General features: G+C 35.4%; 1 protein-coding gene across 8 annotated transcripts in view; it reads right to left on the bottom strand.

The window, feature by feature from the left end:
* The window catches only part of LOC140147895 (actin-binding LIM protein 2-like), a 428263-nt gene that overhangs the window by 292492 nt on the left and 117519 nt on the right, over positions 1-18252 (bottom strand). The window contains exon 1 of one of the 8 annotated variants that reach the window (XM_072169682.1): positions 13936-14085. The exons of the other annotated variants lie outside the window; for them this stretch is intronic. Within the exon in view, the coding sequence (XP_072025783.1) occupies positions 13936-13993 (58 nt within the window). The 5' untranslated portion in view covers positions 13994-14085. Of the gene's footprint in view, positions 1-13935; positions 14086-18252 lie in introns of those variants that run through there. 8 annotated transcript variants of the gene reach the window in all.

The following is an 18252-nucleotide window of genomic DNA, read 5'->3' as shown; positions in this document are numbered from 1 at the left end:
CAAAACCTTGATTTGAATTACCCAAAAACCTGATATATATTTCCCCAGAAGCTGTGAGAACTATAATCACTATAATCTACAAAAGGTATAGTTTCATCAAACAAGTAGATTTCTGCTATCTAAGTAGATAGCACTCTAATCAAGTAGGTAATTATGTTCTATCTTCAGTAGATAGCACTTTAATCAAGTAGGTAATTATGTGCTATCTTCAGTAGATAGCACTCTGGTCCAGCAGGTATTATTAAGTGCTATCTTCAGTAGATAGTACTCTAGTCAAGTAGGTAATAATGTGCTATCTTCAGTAGATAGCACTCTGGTCCAGCAGGTATTATTAAGTGCTATCTTCAGTAGATAGTACTCTAGTCAAGTAGGTAATAATGTGCTATCTTCAGTAGATAGCACTCTGGTCCAGTATGTATTATTATGTGCTATCTTCAGTATATAGCACTCAATAGTCAACTAGGTAATAATGTGCTATCTTCAGTAGATAGCACTCAATAGTCAACTACAATCTACGAAATAAGTCCTTGGAACACTTGGTACACTTTGTCGAAATTCTGTGCAGAATTTCATATGATCATGGAAATGACATATATTTTGCCTGGGAACAAGCATGACATCTACAACAATGATTTACCTTCCCTCTCCCCATCAATCAATGTTGGAACACATTGGGAAACCGCTGAAGACATTGGCATTTCTCAACATTGAACGGGGGAGAGGGGGTGAGAGTTTTCCATTATTTACATGCAAGCATTCCGAGACTTATTTTGATGATTGTAGGTAATGATGTGCTATCTTCAGTAGATAGCATTATAATCAAGTAGATAATTATGTGTTAACCAGTAGATAGCACTCTAATCATGAATAGTATAGGTTCAATGGCTTACCATGAGAGAACCTTAGAAACCAGCAAGTAGCTTGCATGTGGAATCTTAATAAGCCAGTACATACATTTTCTGCATCGCTGACCATTACGATAACATTTAACATTTATCTGGAAGAAACACATTTTAATCTTGTCTTTAAAATGATAAAACACTGGCAACATCAACACAAATGATGCCCAAGTTTTTACAGTATCCACCCTCCACCCATCTTGATAATTCAAGTCACATTGATCATATGTGTGCAATGAGAGTGTTGTTTACATCCCAATAGTCCATATAGCCCTCGCTTCATGACGCTTCGGGGCACAGAAAAGCAAAAATTATTTGCATATGGGTCGTTGCACAAAACTACTTTACCTCCGTATTTATCGCAAGCTTGTATAGACTCAGTGGAGTATTTCACATAGCTGCCTTTAGCATGTTTAGTGTTACGATAATAATTACTATACTATGATCAGTTAAGTAATAGGTGGGATTAAGTAACATCATGGACTGATATAGAGCGGTGTACACACAGCTGGGCACAGCGCATATGTGTAATGTGCTTTTCGTGACTGATGCAAGCTTTTGTAAATTTCCACGACCATAAGTTGTGGGTTAGGACTTACGCAGTAACAAAAACCGAATAATTCTCGCCTATTACTATCTGATCAGAGTGTACAAGATCTCGCCAACACAGTATTTCTTATCTGTATTGGCAGCCACAGTGGGTGCACTGGGCTAGCCAAAGGGTACGGAAATCAGTCATCTGCCATGGCTACATGGGCGGAAATGGGTCAAATTCCACTCAAAATTGGCACATTTTTGAGAATTTCCGGATTTTATTCCCTCCGGAAAAAATCTGGTGACACTCAAAACTGGAATCGGGTCATGAATATCAATATCTCAATGAATGTAGATCAAGCATAGTTTAACAGAAATTATGTTCTCACTTTTCCTCTCACCCCCTCTCTCTCTCATGCAAAATCCAACATGTTTTTAAACCATCCTCCTCCCAAATGACCAAACATTAAATCTTTCAAATCAATCACATTTTCACTTTCAAAAATATTAATTTTTTCAATAAAACATTTTAGAAAGGCAGCCATATTGATTGCCTAAACCTCAACCAATCTCATCAGTACCACATCTTTTATTCCCCTCCCAGAAGGACCACTAACAGTACATGCATGCAAATGCTAAAGGTTATCAAATTATTACACTTTACTTTCCAATAATTTTTTGCTGCCCGCCCTTGTTAGCATTTCATTCCTGGCGGCAAATAACAATAATCATAAGGCTGAGAGAATACAATCTCAAGTGGCTGGTTCGATGAGTATACAAATTAAATGTTTTATTTGTATATCTTGAAAAGGTCCGACGGCAATGAACTTGATCACATGGGGGAGGGGACGGGACTAGTGGGGGGAAATAAATTGATTTGCTACGTAAGAGATAATCAATTCAGCTCACCTGTATAGCAAATTATTCCTTGACCTGTTTATATAAAACTAGATTAGACCTAAAATCTTTTCGATATAAAATGTTTCATATTTGCAGCCCAGTTTATTTAGTGCCTCATTGTTTTTATTTGTATAATGTTGGAAAGGTCCGACGGCAATGAACTTGGTCACATGGGGGAGGGGATTGGACTAGTGGGGGAAATAAATTGATTTGCTACGTAAGAGATAATCAATTCAGCTCACCTGCATAGCAAATGATTCCTTGACCCGTTTATATAAAACTAGATTAGACCTAAAATCTTTTCGATATAACATGCTTCATATTTGCAGGAAAGTTCAACTTTCCTGATATTTGCAGCGTCATATTCGGTGCCTTAGTAGTAGTCCAATAAACACAAAATGTTTTTGAAAACAATCGCAAAAAGTTAGAAAAGGTTGCCCGAACATGTTTAAATATTGGGTTATATAAAGGGTATAAAACGTTTTAATATTAAAAATATTTTTCAAAGTTTGTTGCAAAAAGTTCTAAAACAATGTTTTTTAAGTGTTGATCACATAATTTTGCAAAAATGTTTTTTACACTAACACTGAGAACAACATTTTATTAATGCTTTTGTGTTTTTCCTACAAAACATTTTTGAAAAACCTTTTTTATGACCTTTATAAATTACTAATAGACATTTAATGTTATTAAAATGTTCCTCAAAATATCAAGAGCTATCTTAAGAACCACTGAAGCAATACTAGGCTTGTTTGTACTCATTTTAATGCATTTTTCATGCTGATGCCAAATATAGTCATGAAAATGTACAATTCTGCAATATTTTAATTTTGAAAGAAAATTAGAAATTTGTCATCTGCAGTCGACACCAGCGTGAAGAGGGTTAAGCAATCTGAAAATGGGTACCATATTGGAAGCAGCAGAGGAGCCTGAAATAAGTATACAACTGTATATGTGACCATCCATCTCAAACCGCTCGTAAAGTCGGCAAATTGTATTTCGAGTTACAGTCCAAAATGTGCATAAAGCTTGTATTCAAAATGTACCTAATAATTGTCACTACAAGTTTCTCATTTCATTCCAGTCAAATACCAATCTTTAATCCTATTGTTGAAGAGGATAATAAGCTTATACTTATAGTAAATAGCTTTAGTCTTTGTTTGCTTTGGCTAAATCCTGTTGAAGTGGTGGGTTAACCAACAATTAACAATGAGAGGACATTCCTGAACCTCGTTGACTTGGGGATGATTTGAAGTGACCGCCAATTATGACCATTTGATATTTAATACCAGCAATATAGAAAAAGAGATATATTGAAGCACCAAAATAATGTACCTTTTTACTGAAGGAGCAAAGTTTAACAAGCCATAACTCCGCTTCTGGATATCGTTTGAAGTCAAATGATATATCATTGTAAAGCTTATGATATATATTTTCTAAACACGGAAGAAAACAAAATTGACCAGGGGCCGACTTTACAAGCGTTTCGATGTGGATGGTCACATATGGAGCAGAGATGTGTGAGTGACCAGATGTCATGGATCCTGAGTGGGCCAGCTGGACTACCCTGCGGGCCAGCTGGACTACCCTGCGGGCCAGCTGGACTACCCTGCGGGCCAGCTGGACAACCCTGCTGCCCCTCTCCCCTCTGGTTAGGCAAAAAAAAATTAATTGTTTGCTTGTCCATAGATCACTTTCAAAAGTTGGGTCGGACGGTTGGGAAAAGGTTTTTTTTCTTTGTTCTATCTTTTTTTTCCCCAAGTATAATATGAAGTACTTGTTTGTATGTAAAACACTCACTAATCACTGAATTTATACCAAAGACAAATTCAAGGTAAATCTTTGCAAAGGTAAACCCTACTCGTCTGCTGCTTCCAATATGGTACCTGAGATCTTTGACATGATACAAAATATCAAAATCCTCAGCCAGGTGCGACTGGACAGGGGAAACATGCAGTAAATTGTATTTTACAACATTTCATTTATATCTTCCGTTTTTCAGATGAAAAGTTCATGACATTTTCAGGAAGTTGTAAGAAAAAACCTTTTTCAAAAAAAAAGTTCTATGATCAGGACTGCTGTGACGGTCGGTCGGAAGAGGACAAGCAAACAACTTTTTTTTTTTTTTTTTTTGGGGGGCCTTATGAAGCTGTTCCAGAAGCTGAAGGACTTAATATCACACAGTGGCTCAAAAGCAAGCATAAGGTTGCAGCATCAGGCAATGTAATAGTTATCTATAGTGTTAAAAATATCAAATGAGAAAAAGCAGCTACAAAAACGTTGACGTAACACTTCTTGGGATCATTTCCCCCAGGAATCCACCATCCTCACACAAATAAGCTTCAGGATTTGATTACAAATTTATATAACTGGAAAATTTTCGGAGTGAATGCCCTTAAATAGTTGCTCAATTAGGTAGAGAGTTATTCATTATAGTTCATTGTTCAACACTGGCATTTCACTTTGCCATGTAAATACTATCAGTAAAATAAATCACAGCGATGAGGTACATTGAGGTACTGTGTATTGAGAATATTCCCATGTCGATGATACAACCTGCGTAAATTAGGAAATAAATGCTTAATTGAGGCATATGGAATAAGAAAACTACTTTGTTCTTTTTAACTGCCATGTGGTAATATATTTAAAGTTGCAACTGCATCTTGTAAGTATGAATTTTAACAGAACACATATGTGACTGTACACCACAAATGAAGCCGTAAAGTTGGCCCACGGTCAATCTTGTTTATTTCATGTTTAGAAAATATATATCATAAGCTTTAAAATGGTATATCATCTGACTTCAAACGATATCCAGAAGCGGGGTTATGATTTATTGAACTTTGCTCCTTCAACAAAATAGTACCTTTTTTCGGTTCTACATGTGTCTTTTTTTTCCACATTGCTGGTAATAAATATCAAACAGTCATAAATGGTGGTCATTTCAAGTCATCCCCAAGTCAACAAGGTTCAGGAATGTCCTCTCATTATTAATTGTTGGTTATACATACCTAAACAAAATACAATGCTTTGTAACCCACCACTTGAACAGGATTTAGCCAAAGCAAACAAAGACTAGAGCTATTTAAAAATTCTAGAGACAAAGGTAGAAGCTTATTATCCACTTCAACAATGGGATTATTGATTGGTTTAAAAGGTGTTTGACTGGCACTATCAAAACGAGTTGGGAGTTTTTTACTTTATGGTAAGAAATAAGAGCATTTCTAACCCTATTTCTGTAGGCAATGATACCAGTGCTACTGCAAGGGGTTGCCAATATTTTGTATCCCATCTGCCACTGCTCATATATCGTCAGCCTGCTACGCTAATTGCCCAAGTCGTTTTTTGTAATTTTGAGAACAAAGTACAAAATATGGTTCAAACATGCGTTTAAACATATTTATTCACCAATCTCAAAATTACAAAAAATGACTTTGGCAATTAGCATAGTAGGTTGACGATATAGGATGAAAAGGGCTTATTTATATTTATTTTTTCTAAAATTTTACTGGTTTTTTCAATCCTTGCCACCCAAAGCAGTTGCATAGTTTGCCTAGCCCTGAACAAGTCCAAGTCGTACAAGCCCTGAATGATACACTACAAAAACACTCATGGAAACATCTCCAGCTTGGAATCTCAAAGAAAATCTGAACATCTTACTGAGAATCTGCTCATATAACTAGCATACAGGGTACAACATTACTCCACAAATACTTCAGTACAGCCTATGACATGGGCCTACTCATCAAAATGGCGCAGAGGGACCCTGGATGCCATGATAATCTAGACTACCTATGTATAAGTCATACCCTAGAAATAAAACATAAGCTTATCCAACGAAAACCAAACGATGGGCACAGTCGAGTAAAATGAGTCACATATCAAGCAAAAGCAATTTGTATTTTTCAAATTGAACATTTTACCTCATTTAATAAGCTGCAATAAACTGAAAACCCTATCGAAATTGGACATACAGTTCTTGAGATATGAATATTTTTGCGATGACAAAACCAATGAAATAAAAAAAGAAATGAACGCTTCTTTTTGCCGCATCTTAGATTCAATTTACGCGACAATCGATTCATTTGCTTCATCGCCTACTTAGATCCCGTAGTCAAGCAAATTACTTTTTCACAGCTCCTAGACTAACATTCAAAAACTAACAGCTTCGCCTCTGATTTGCCATGTATACAAACAATCAACGCTATTTACAAGGGATATATCAGATACAGGCAGCACGCGGCCCGCTTTTTGTAAGTAACAAGGGGAATAAACCACCAGAAAACATGCGCTATGCGAAGTGAGGTATAGGAGTTGATTACGTGAATAGGGTTAATTCCTATGCCCACGGGAATGAGACTCATCTAAACCAGTCTCCATTCTGTTTTTCACCAGCTCCGGGCGTTTTCATAAGTACTATTCTTGCTGGTTTATTGCATGCCTTTATATGAGTGTTATTTTGCATAAGTATTGACAGTAGAGTTTCATCTAGATGTGAAAGTTCTACCATGCTTTTAGGTTTTTGATTGTATCGATGGTACAAACTATAGGTAGAAATTGGGGAATGTTATGTTCTTTATTGGTTACCATAGGCAAAGGATGTTGTAAATGTGGAACAGTAGAGGTTGGATTTAATTCATTTGTGGAGAGGAAGGGGGCAATACCTGTACTGGTATGTTGCTAAGAAGAGGATGGGGATGGGAAATTGCTTCACATGTTGCTTTGAGGAAGAAGGAGTACTGTAAAGTTAAATTTTTGTGGTACATTTATTTTTGCACTTTCCGCGTTCCAAACAGCTGTCACAAAAATAACTACGAGCGAATATATATTTTTTTTATGTATGCGATAATGAAGGACGCTTAGAATTGCGAATTAAAAAAAGGTGAAACAGTTCAAAATGGGGAAAGTACAAAGAATTAATTGTGCGAAACTTTACGGTAATTCTTTCATGTTGCTACAAGGGAGGAGTGGATATGCCTTCATATATGTTGCTGTGTGTCACATGGCCTTTTATCGCTTAGTTGATTTAGTAGTTTTGTGTGCTATCTTCAGTAGATAGTACTCTATAGATATATTGTGCTATCTTCAGTAGATAGCACTCTAGTTGATTTAGTAGTTTTGTGTGCTATCTTCAGTAGATAGTACTCTAGTCAAATTGATATAGTGTGCTATCTTCAGTAGATAACACTTTAGTTGATTAAGTAGTTTTGTGTGCTATCTTCAGTAGATAGTACTCTAGTCAACTAGATATATTGTGTTATCTTCAGTAGATAGCACTCTAGTTGATTAAGTAGTTTTGTGTGCTATTTTCAGTAGATTGCACTCCTGATTCAATTATGTACTTTTGTGCCATCTTCAGTAATTTGCATTTTTTGTCCCATATGCTGGGATTACGCCAGGGTGCTAAACACCTGTCTCCTTGACAGTGGTAACTTTTCTGTTGAGCAGATAAAAGTTCATAAACACATTAAACATCAAAGACGACATTTGAAATCATCTTTCTTACTTGAAAACAGTACTGCTTCCTATTAACACCTATTTCAACAGTAGTCTATCTGCCCATCTGGCTGGCACTTCTTTAAATCAGTGTAAGCAATCACGATGTGGAGCCGGTAATTGCTTAGGATAGGCGTGTAACTTTTAGAATTACCCCGGTCCAACCACCTATAGTGTATCTCATCTCAAGTTGAGAGTAACACCATGTCGGATTTCGCAGTGGCAGATTTGATGTCAACGCACCCCACTTCAAAGGCTATTCAACAAAATAATTATAACATGTATCCAATATGTAGTTTGACAATGTAGAGAGAAGCACATTGAACTTGGCTGACATCCCACACACTCCGCATGATCACATATAATATGTTGACAACATGGAGTTACAAAGAAAAGACAGAACCTGAATCTAGGTCTCTTATTAAACCTTGATTGTAACTGATTGTTTTTTCACAGTCTTTCAATTTAAACTTAGCCTTATATTCAGGGGATATCGTCAACCTGATCAAAGGGCCAAATGCATGCTACAAGCATGCCTTGAAAAGGTGAAGTGAGAAACAAAAACAAAAGCCAAGGATATAAAATCTCACATTGGCCACTCTAAAAGCAACATCAATTGTTTTTAGATGGTACCAAGATGGTTTATGATCTCACATTAAGATAACAAATACATTTAACCAGATATTTTACAGTCATTTTGCAAATTAAGATCTATTTAACCAATTATTCTATAGACCTTAAATTAAGATCTATTAAGGGATGGGCTATGGACGTTTGGACAGTATTTATTGTGGGACATTAGAGCACATCAGACATATCGAATTGCATTCTGAATACGAAAAATGTCCTGATGATATCAAATAATTTTGCATTTTTGAAATTAGCAATGTAATACACATTTTATGGCAAATGATTAAAAATTGATATTTTTGATATTTAACAGTACTCAAGTAAACTTTATAAATCTGATGATTTATACTTAAAGTGCATGTAGGTGGGATGAAAAGCCGACGATCAATTGAAAATTTTGACCTTTCGTATTGAAGATATGGATTTTCATCCCAAAACACAAAAAAAAATTAGGTCTTTTGGGAGGAAAAATCCATATATTCAATATGAAAGGTCAAAATTTTCAATTTATCTTCGGCTTTTCCTCCAGCTACATACACTTTAAGAATATATCATTAGATTTATAAAATTTACTTGAGGACTGTTATATCAAAAATGTGAAAAATATCAGTAAAATTTTAGTAATTTGTCATAAAATTTGTATTATATCGTGAATGTCAAAAAATATGTGCTCTCATGTCCCACAAAAAATACTGTCGAAATGCTCAAAACTCTCATTCCAGATCCCTTAAACCAAATGTTTTATATTCCCCAGTCTGCATTCCTAAAGTGTGTTTTTTAAAAAAGATTAAATTATTTTTCTAGTTTTAGCTATTTAGCTAAAAATTAAGTTGAAAAACCTTTTGCTTGAAATATATAAAAATACAATGTGCACTCACCTGTTAGGTAGATAGAACACGAGAAGCATCAGAAATGACGTACATGGAAAAGAAAAGAAAAGATATAAATGGTTAGATATAAATGTAATAAAATCAAAGTTTTTGATTAAACCACAAAACACAAAAAGAGGAAAAACAGTATTATAAATTTATATTAAGTTGAACAAATTTTAATCTTTACCCAGAGCAGCCAGCACACAATAAGACTGAAAAAATCAAACCCAGTGCATCTGGTCTGATTCGAACCAGTGACCGTACCTTCATATAGAATGACGCTTTAACAAACTGAGCAACAGAAGAGCAAAAGATTGAAAGCTATAGGTTTCGATCATATTAGTTTCGCCAAATATGTAGCCATTTTTATATAACAGACAATGTAGCCATTTTCCTCACAGAAATTGTAAAATTGAATTTGTCCGTACAAGATGGAAATTTACGCAGTTCTTGAGTAAATCTTTTTATGCCATTTTGTTAGCAGTTTACAGGTTTCATTCCACATGACTTTTATTTTACAGGCATAGGAATGCGCTTTCATAAAAAAACCCAAATGTGGTTAAAATTAATGTGAAATTAGGAAAAAAGACCCAAAATTGACTGAAAAATAAATAAAAAGGCACAATTTTAACCAGAACGAATCATACCAGAAACAGAGAATTCATGGTCAAACCATTAGAGAAAAAAAAGACCCAAAAGTAACTAAAAATAAATAAAAAGGTACAATTTTAGCCAGAACGAATCATACCAGAAACAGAGAATTCATGGTCAAACCTGTAAATTCTCATGCCCGATGTTATCCTTTGTCCCAAGATCAAGTCAAAATCTTGGATAAACAATGACTTCAAACACTTATACTTAATAACACATCTACAAAAAAAGACTGTCCATTTCCCAGGTCCCCCATAGTGATTAAATGTCAGCATCTACAATTACATAAGAATAGTTAAGAACCCATCCACCATTTTAATCAGAGCTACTACATTAAGTCCTTGGGGAGAGTAAACACAAGTAAATTAAAACATGGCACCTAATATGCTCGGTCCAATGTGGACATTTACGCATTATGTAAGTTTACGGGCAAAACATTGATTATTTGAGTTCTCAAATGTTTCAGTTATTAGCAAATAGATGCAGCACATTGGGCTTCCTTATCAGGGGTCAGAAGAGGACATGCTTGTGTTTCCTACAATTTTGGCAATATCATTTTTATTAAGTGTCTTATTGCACCCTTTGCACAATGATTTAAAGTGCGCTACAGCACAGGCATAAACCCACAAACCTCAGCACACTTCACATGAATTTGCTGACCTGACCGTAGCCCACGACACACCATATAAACCAAATAGCAACAACCAGCTAAGAAGTGCACACCCCATACATACCACAATAAACCAGCGCAGCTAGGATCAGCTCCTGAAGTTTTTGTACCAGTAAACGGGACAAACAAGTAGTTAGTTCCTTGCCCAGGGACAAATAAGGACTGTTTCGAGGCTCGAACTAGTATCATCAAACCTGAGACGAATATTACTCCGATGCACAGGAGTCTAACACCATACCGATTTAACTAACACCCTATATTCCCTAATTTAAATTAATTTCTGTATCTGACCATAATATTTTAACAGCTATAGGAAATGTTTTGTTGCCCTTTGAAATAACTGACAATAGGAATAGCGGTACATTGGAGTAACCTTCAATGTGAATCTTGACAATAAAGCATGTACCGTTGAACTGGTGAAACATTAATAACTTGCTAGTTTAGCGCCACTTTTTGCATGTAGAAAATGTGTCCTTTATACTCAGCAACCAATATGAAGGGGGCACTCTTTGCCTTCAGAACACAGATAAACATGTATGAGTCTAATGAGGGCAGTCTTGCTAACAGCTGGGTAGATCAGAGGGGGAGATGCATGACAAACAACATCCTGAAGTGGATTAAGGCTTTGCAATCAGTCCTGATCAAAAGAGTAATTGTAGTGGTGTTCAGTACAGGCCCATACGATTCACCCCTCCCCCCAAAAAAAATGTTTGGAAAAGTATATTAAAAAAATCAGGGTTTTTACGGTTTTTTGGACAAAAATGGTCCAAATTTTGGGAAGAAAGTCCACTTTTCACAAAATTTCCCCACCCTTGGAAAAAAGTCCACTTTTTCAAAATCAGCACCCCCAAATGAAATCCTGCGTACGGGCCTTGTTCAGTATTTATACGATATCCTTATGGGCATATGGGATTAGGCTGGAATGTCACTTATCCGTTATCCCGGCTGTTTAAACTGGCGACCAATGGCGGTATTCTGAATCTAATTCCATCACAGATGGTTGACCTCTGCGTGTTCAGGGTCACCGGAATGCAATGTGGGAGACACAGATATGACGTCAGTTTCAAAATATGTTGCCATCGAAATGGTTACATGCCCCATTTTTAACATTATTTCTACATTGCCGTATCAACTCAACTCAAATAGGCCGACATGCCATTTAATGTGACTGGCGCCGTAGAAGTGATGTAATAATCAGATTATCTACCATAGTAACAGTAGGTTAAAACAATTTTTGAATATATCGCACTTCACATTCATGTGGTACCTCTGCATCGAACCATTATCATGCTGATCACTCGCACCTGTAAGATTAGTATCTTGAAAAGAGCAGTATTGTATTCAATCCATGATTGCAGACATACATAGGTGATGAGTGCATCCTGCTTGTAGTGCAGGGCGATATATTCAAAAATTGTTTTAATCTATTGCTATGGTAGTTAATCTGATTATTACATCACTTCTACAGCAAATATACCATAATAGTATACTCTATCTGTGTGTGATTCTGAATTAAATGACACAAAAATATTCACTCAATCACAATAAAAACAGATAAATATCAATATACAGATATCATTTAAAAGTAATGCATTTGGCTTCCACTAAATTATTGCAATTTATCAAATGACAATAATACCACTTAAATCTGTTTGAATCTGTTCACAAAGTGTTTAAAATTCCTGTTGTCATTCAATACAATGACTAAGGAATGTCCTCTTTTGTTGAAATAGTTTGATCGCTGACAGTACAGTAGCATGGTATAGGAATGCCCTACAACAAAACTGGCTTACTCAATTGGAACCAAACCAAAACCTATGGCCAAATCTAGTTCAGCCACCCAGGGGGACACTCAAGTATGATAGTATACGCATGCATGACCAACATTTTTTTAAACACCCTCTAAACAAGTTTTACCCTACCAGCAAATTTAGCTCCTTAATAAGGTCATTTAATATAGAATTTACCCCTAATAAGTTTTTGGCTTGTAAAAATGCAACAAATGTGCCACCTTTTTGCACCCAAAAATTTGAAAAAGTACCCTAAACAAGTTGTTCAGTTTCAGAAAACTACCCTTATTCTTGAAAATCAGTATTTTTCAGACCCTAAATGCGTCACGCGCATAACTTGCCTTGCCTAACAAAAACACCCCTTTTTACTTGGTCATGCATGCATATAGACCATTTATGTGAGTGGTCCCCCCGGGTTCAGACACTTCCGTAAACTTGTTTTGACAAAAACACAAAATATTTTTCTGGATGAATCACACCATCCATGCATTAAGTCATCAACATTGTTTACTGCAACATTTTATGTATTTCATAATCATAATTATCCAAATACACCTGCATATACCAACATATTATCAGTCAAGTGCTAAATTTATACAAAGTATTTTCAAGGCAAACTACATTATATTCATGGAATGTAAATCTCTTGTTTACCTTTACATAAAAACCTTGGTTTACCAATTAAAACCATCATTTACAGCAATTTTGATAAACTATTAATAATAGTATAAGATAAATTTTCAAGGACCAAATCAATAAGGATTAAAGAGAACGAGGACAGTGCTAATCAAGAAGACACCATTTCCGATGTTGATTAAGATACTTCTTCTATCTGATGTTGATTAAGATCAACACTGGATTTCCAATCAACATCAGAAAGCCTGAGATAAGATCGCTCTGATTTATAGGAGTCTACAAAACATTTCTGTTTTAGACTATTTTGATGGTGATTAGGCAAAAAATAGTATTTTTAGAAATTGCAAAGATTTTAAAATCCAATGTGGAATGCTGCCACCACTCAAACTCAGTCAAAATAGGCTTGACACTGGTAGATTCTGATTATTATTCTCAAATAATGTTTTCACATGATCCTTGGAAGAAAATTCCTAATATGTTGGCAACTTGGCATAAAGTGAAAAGATTTAAGTTTAAAAATGCCTAAATTATAGGGAGTAAAATCTGAGAATTATATCACAGATCTATATATAATTCAGGTAAATAGCAGTCCAGTGATATTAAGACAACATGGGTAAATTCGCCATCATCATTATATTATTGTTCTGACATTTAATTACAATTAGTTGCCTCATACAATATCCATGGTTACCCTGTACACATGTACTGTGAGCTACTACGCAGGCAGGCAGTCATGCCTGTACCAAATACACAATACCAATACATCATTCTACATTGTATACTTGGCCCACAGCAATAACAACAAACAGTTCCCATGTGAAACTTACAAAAAATAATAAGTACAAAATACTACAAACCTGGTAGAAAGAGACTTAAATCTACGATATCTGCACTAACTTGCATTGTTAAAACCATATTCCAATATCCAAAAGAAACAAATGTTGTATGTATCGTCCAAGCGTCCACTCCGATAATCAAATTACCAAATCAGAAAACTATGCCATATACTACCACCGGATCACGTATGACAGGTATACATGGTATAGTGGGTAAAACACACAATAAGCAACAATGCGTTGGTTCAACATAATAATACTATAGTTAAAAGGCCTTTTTCATGCTATGTCATGCGTGAATGAGCTTACAACCAGTGAGTAAATAACAAAAGTGGGAATTCTTGCACCCCTATTTTTTACGCTATAATAATTTTGTTTCAAATTGTTTCGTAGAATTTCAGTTATAAATATAAACTTGAACTTGAACTTGAACTAGAATCCATATAAAATTGAAATATTTTTAACTTTTTTTAATTGTTCTAGAAATTTCAGTCTAGAACAGTGATTTTCAATTATATTTGCATGTGGGTCACAGAGGACCAAATTCATTTCGAAGATTAGCATTGAGGGCCAAATAATAATACATTTTAGAGCTGTTTAAGGGCCAATCACATTTGGTTAGTTGGCCGGATATGGCCCACGGGCCGCCTATTGAGAACCCCTGGTCTTGATACTTGCATTTGGTCATTCTGCACGTGAGGAAATACACTTTGGTCCTGCTGGGACCAAACTCATGTGTGTGTCAAGCATGGGTGTCAATATGCCCCCACCCACCTTATGGCAAAATAAACCATTTTTTGTTCTTTTCAGCCACTTTTTAACAATTTTGGTCAGCTAGTGACCCGCCCCACACACGTTTCAAGCCGGATTGGCGCTATAAATGGTGTCAAGTGTGAATATATTAAGGCTGATAAAAAATATTCACTTTGACAAAAGTACAAATACAAAAACATATTTACAGGTATTTGAACAGAATTGAAAAGAAATGGTGTTTCAATGTTGTGGTCCATTAACAATAAAATGCTGAAAAAATATCCACTTTTGATAAAAGTACAAATACATATGAGTTCAAAGTTGTGGTCCACTGATTAATATTAAAAGGCTGAAAAAATGTCCACTTTTGATAAAAGTACAAAATACAGTATGTGAAAAGACTGAAATATATAGTGAGTTCAAAGCTGTGGTTCATTGATTTCTGAACAATAAGTCTATGAAATTTTGCTTTGGTTTTTGACTTCTTTGCTTTGTTTATTCATGGATAATGATTATATTCATAAGTGTGGGCAATTAGGATGTTACGCTTCTGATCAACAATAGCCATGTGGTTGCTGGCATACCATAACACAGTTATTCTGCGGAATGTGGGTGGGTATGGTACGATACGCGTGCTCATCACATGATTCCAAAAGTTACGGGACAAAAAAAAATAATGAAAAATGAACCTGTATGGGACCTCAAAATGGCTATTCCGGTTGAAATTCATACACTCCTATGGAAGATATAATATTAATCTCCCACACAGGGGTGTTGATTTCAAATGGGCTCACCTTTTGATTCAGGTAACCCCATTTGAAATTCACATTCCCTGCGTGGAAGATTAAGTTCATGTCTTCCATAGGGGGTGTATGGATTTCAACTGTAATAGCCCAATGAGAACAGTGGCGTGGCGTCATAGGGGTAGGGGCATGTGCCCCAAATCAATCTTAAATTTTAAAAATCCTATAGGAAAATTGCCAAAAAATGGCTTGTGCCCCCCAATCAGATCCGGTGCCCCCCATCAAGGTCGGTGCCCCCCCCATGTGATGACCCATGCTACGCCACTGAATGAGAGCTAGACCTGAGTTTCCTTGTATTTGGAGATTTCTGCACAATGAAAGTGTGACATGCAAAAGTGTCATTTGGATCCACTTTTTTTAAGGGGAACGGATTCTTTCTGGTTTACACTTACAGCACATTATAGCCTCTTTTTCTACCAATGTACCAAAATAATTGATAATTTTTAACCAAATAGTGAAATTTTCAATGATTTCTTTTATGTTTTGACAGGAGAAATTAGGGGGAAAGTCACGATTTGGAGGGAAAATTCCACAATTTCGGTTATAGGGACTTATTACAGATTTATACCAAAATAATGTTGCTAACACATAACACAGACCAGTCAAACTTCCCTTTTCCTCACTCACTACACATGCTACAAGCCTACAAGGACATTGCAATTTATCCTATTTCACTTAACAAACAAACAGTTTAACCCAATCAACATATCAACAATAAATCCTATTTTATGCCAAAATACTGAAGGTTAAAGAATGTAAATAACATTGCCTGGGTATTGTTTGTTGTCTTGTGTAATGGAGTGAATAGCTACCAGTATTACGCCCACACACAGGCATTCAGTGATTATTTTGAGTTACTGGTATTTCATACACAGTTTTTGCAGCAAAATTTATATATTTTATGGTAATGTACCACATCATGAATCAAAATATCAACATTCTAAAAATTCAGTTGACTAATGATCCCTAAAAATATTGAAATGTGCCTCTTAATTCAGCATTCAATGCACTGGTAATTTTCATATTATTTTCACAAATTTCAAATGAGCATATATTAAATTATAAATATAATATAATGATGGGTGTGGATTTTTTGTTTGTTTTGTTTTGTTGTTTTGTTGTTGTTGTATTATTTATAAAAAACGGCAATTTTATCCTTCACCTTCTTATCCATTGACAAGGCTACCAAACTTTCTTCAAGTCTCCTTTCAAATATTGGCTGAAAACAATAAACTAATTAAAGAGATATCACACTCTTGATTCAGTGTTGTTGCGGTTCTTTATACATGGATCAAAATAAAGGCATTTGGCACCTTAAAGATCTTCTATGAACAATAAACATGCACGACCTTCCCACAATTCCTGCAAAAATTACTATTTTTCATGGTAAATGTTAACCAATCAAGTGCACTTGACCAGGAGCCTGACTAGCAGTGGCTGGCACGACACTAAAGTTCTGATTTGCTAGTGAGCCCTCTATCAACTGCATCTAGAAAATCAGCTTGGTTACAGACTCCGTTGCTATGTTCAGCGTTGTCTACAAAACTATGATATTTCATACCATGAAGTGTTTTCCCTATTTTATTCCTGGTGTAATCCTATCGATTAATATGCAAAATGTCTTCATCACACCACGGTAAAGCATCCAAATATTGTGGGTTTTCTTTCATTTCATTTCTCTCATTATTTTGGCTTATTAATGACCAGAAAACCTTCCTAACAAAGAGAAAAGTATGAACTATCAAGTGAATGTTTTACTTCTGAAAGCTATTTTCAACTAGGCCTATATATAAACATGTATACTTGAAAATATTATTTTAAAAACAAAATAATTCTTGACTCTCTTCTTCCAGTTTGTGCTTTGGACTATATATATATAGCAGGGATCAGCAGCCTTCAAATTACATCCATTCTTCTGTTTTACCTTGAATTTTTGAGAATTTATTACTTTGCAAATAAAACCTAACCTATTTTTGCAATGACTTGATGATAAGTTTACAGCACAAAGTTATTTCTAACATATGGGAATCAGTGATACAATAACTGGTCTCCATTTTTGACAAAATGGGAGTTGGTAACAGGATTTTCAGAAAATAATAGGCATTCCAGTAACAACAAAGACTTGTGTCCTTTTATAACTCTGATACACACTGTGGACCACAATGGCCTCATCCCAATGGCATGGTTCAATAATCTCAATTAAACGATCATAGTGCAAAATTTGACCTCAATTTGCAGAGTATGAGTTTTTGTACCCAAATTTTGTTAAAGAACCGCTGTGCCAAGATAAATGAACATGTTGTGGATCCTAGTGCTATTGAGGCCAGAATCAGCACTCAAAATAGAACAGGGTTAAGGGCGATTTCCCCTGTAAATGCCAAAATTTTAAAAGAAAGCAGCCACTTTGTGAGAAGCTTGGCTGTGAGAAGTTGTGGATCAAAGTTAATGGCGATTAATGGTATTTAGCCCCCGAAATCTTGAAGCATTTTTTCGAAAGTAGCCCCCAAAATTATTTTGAGGCCTGGCCAGAATTCTTTAAATGCAATTTTTTTTAAATGGATGTGGCAATGTTGCACTATAACCATGCCTCTATCATGTCTATTAATTATTTTATTTAGACCTATATTATAGCTCAAATTTCCTTCAGTTCACAAAAATTAGAAGTTATGGAAAAACATTTGCCATTTTCTGATGGACACTGATCAAAAATCAAAATGATTACATTTATTTACATGGGTATTAAATGATGGACAGAATCAGAACGCACGAGTTGACAAGGAGG

The sequence above is a fragment of the Amphiura filiformis genome, chromosome 3, assembly GCF_039555335.1.
Source record: "Amphiura filiformis chromosome 3, Afil_fr2py, whole genome shotgun sequence".
Lineage (NCBI taxonomy): Eukaryota > Metazoa > Echinodermata > Ophiuroidea > Amphilepidida > Amphiuridae > Amphiura > Amphiura filiformis.
The sequence above is the reverse complement of the archived record's forward strand: the minus strand, read 5'-3'. Positions and strand labels throughout refer to the sequence as shown.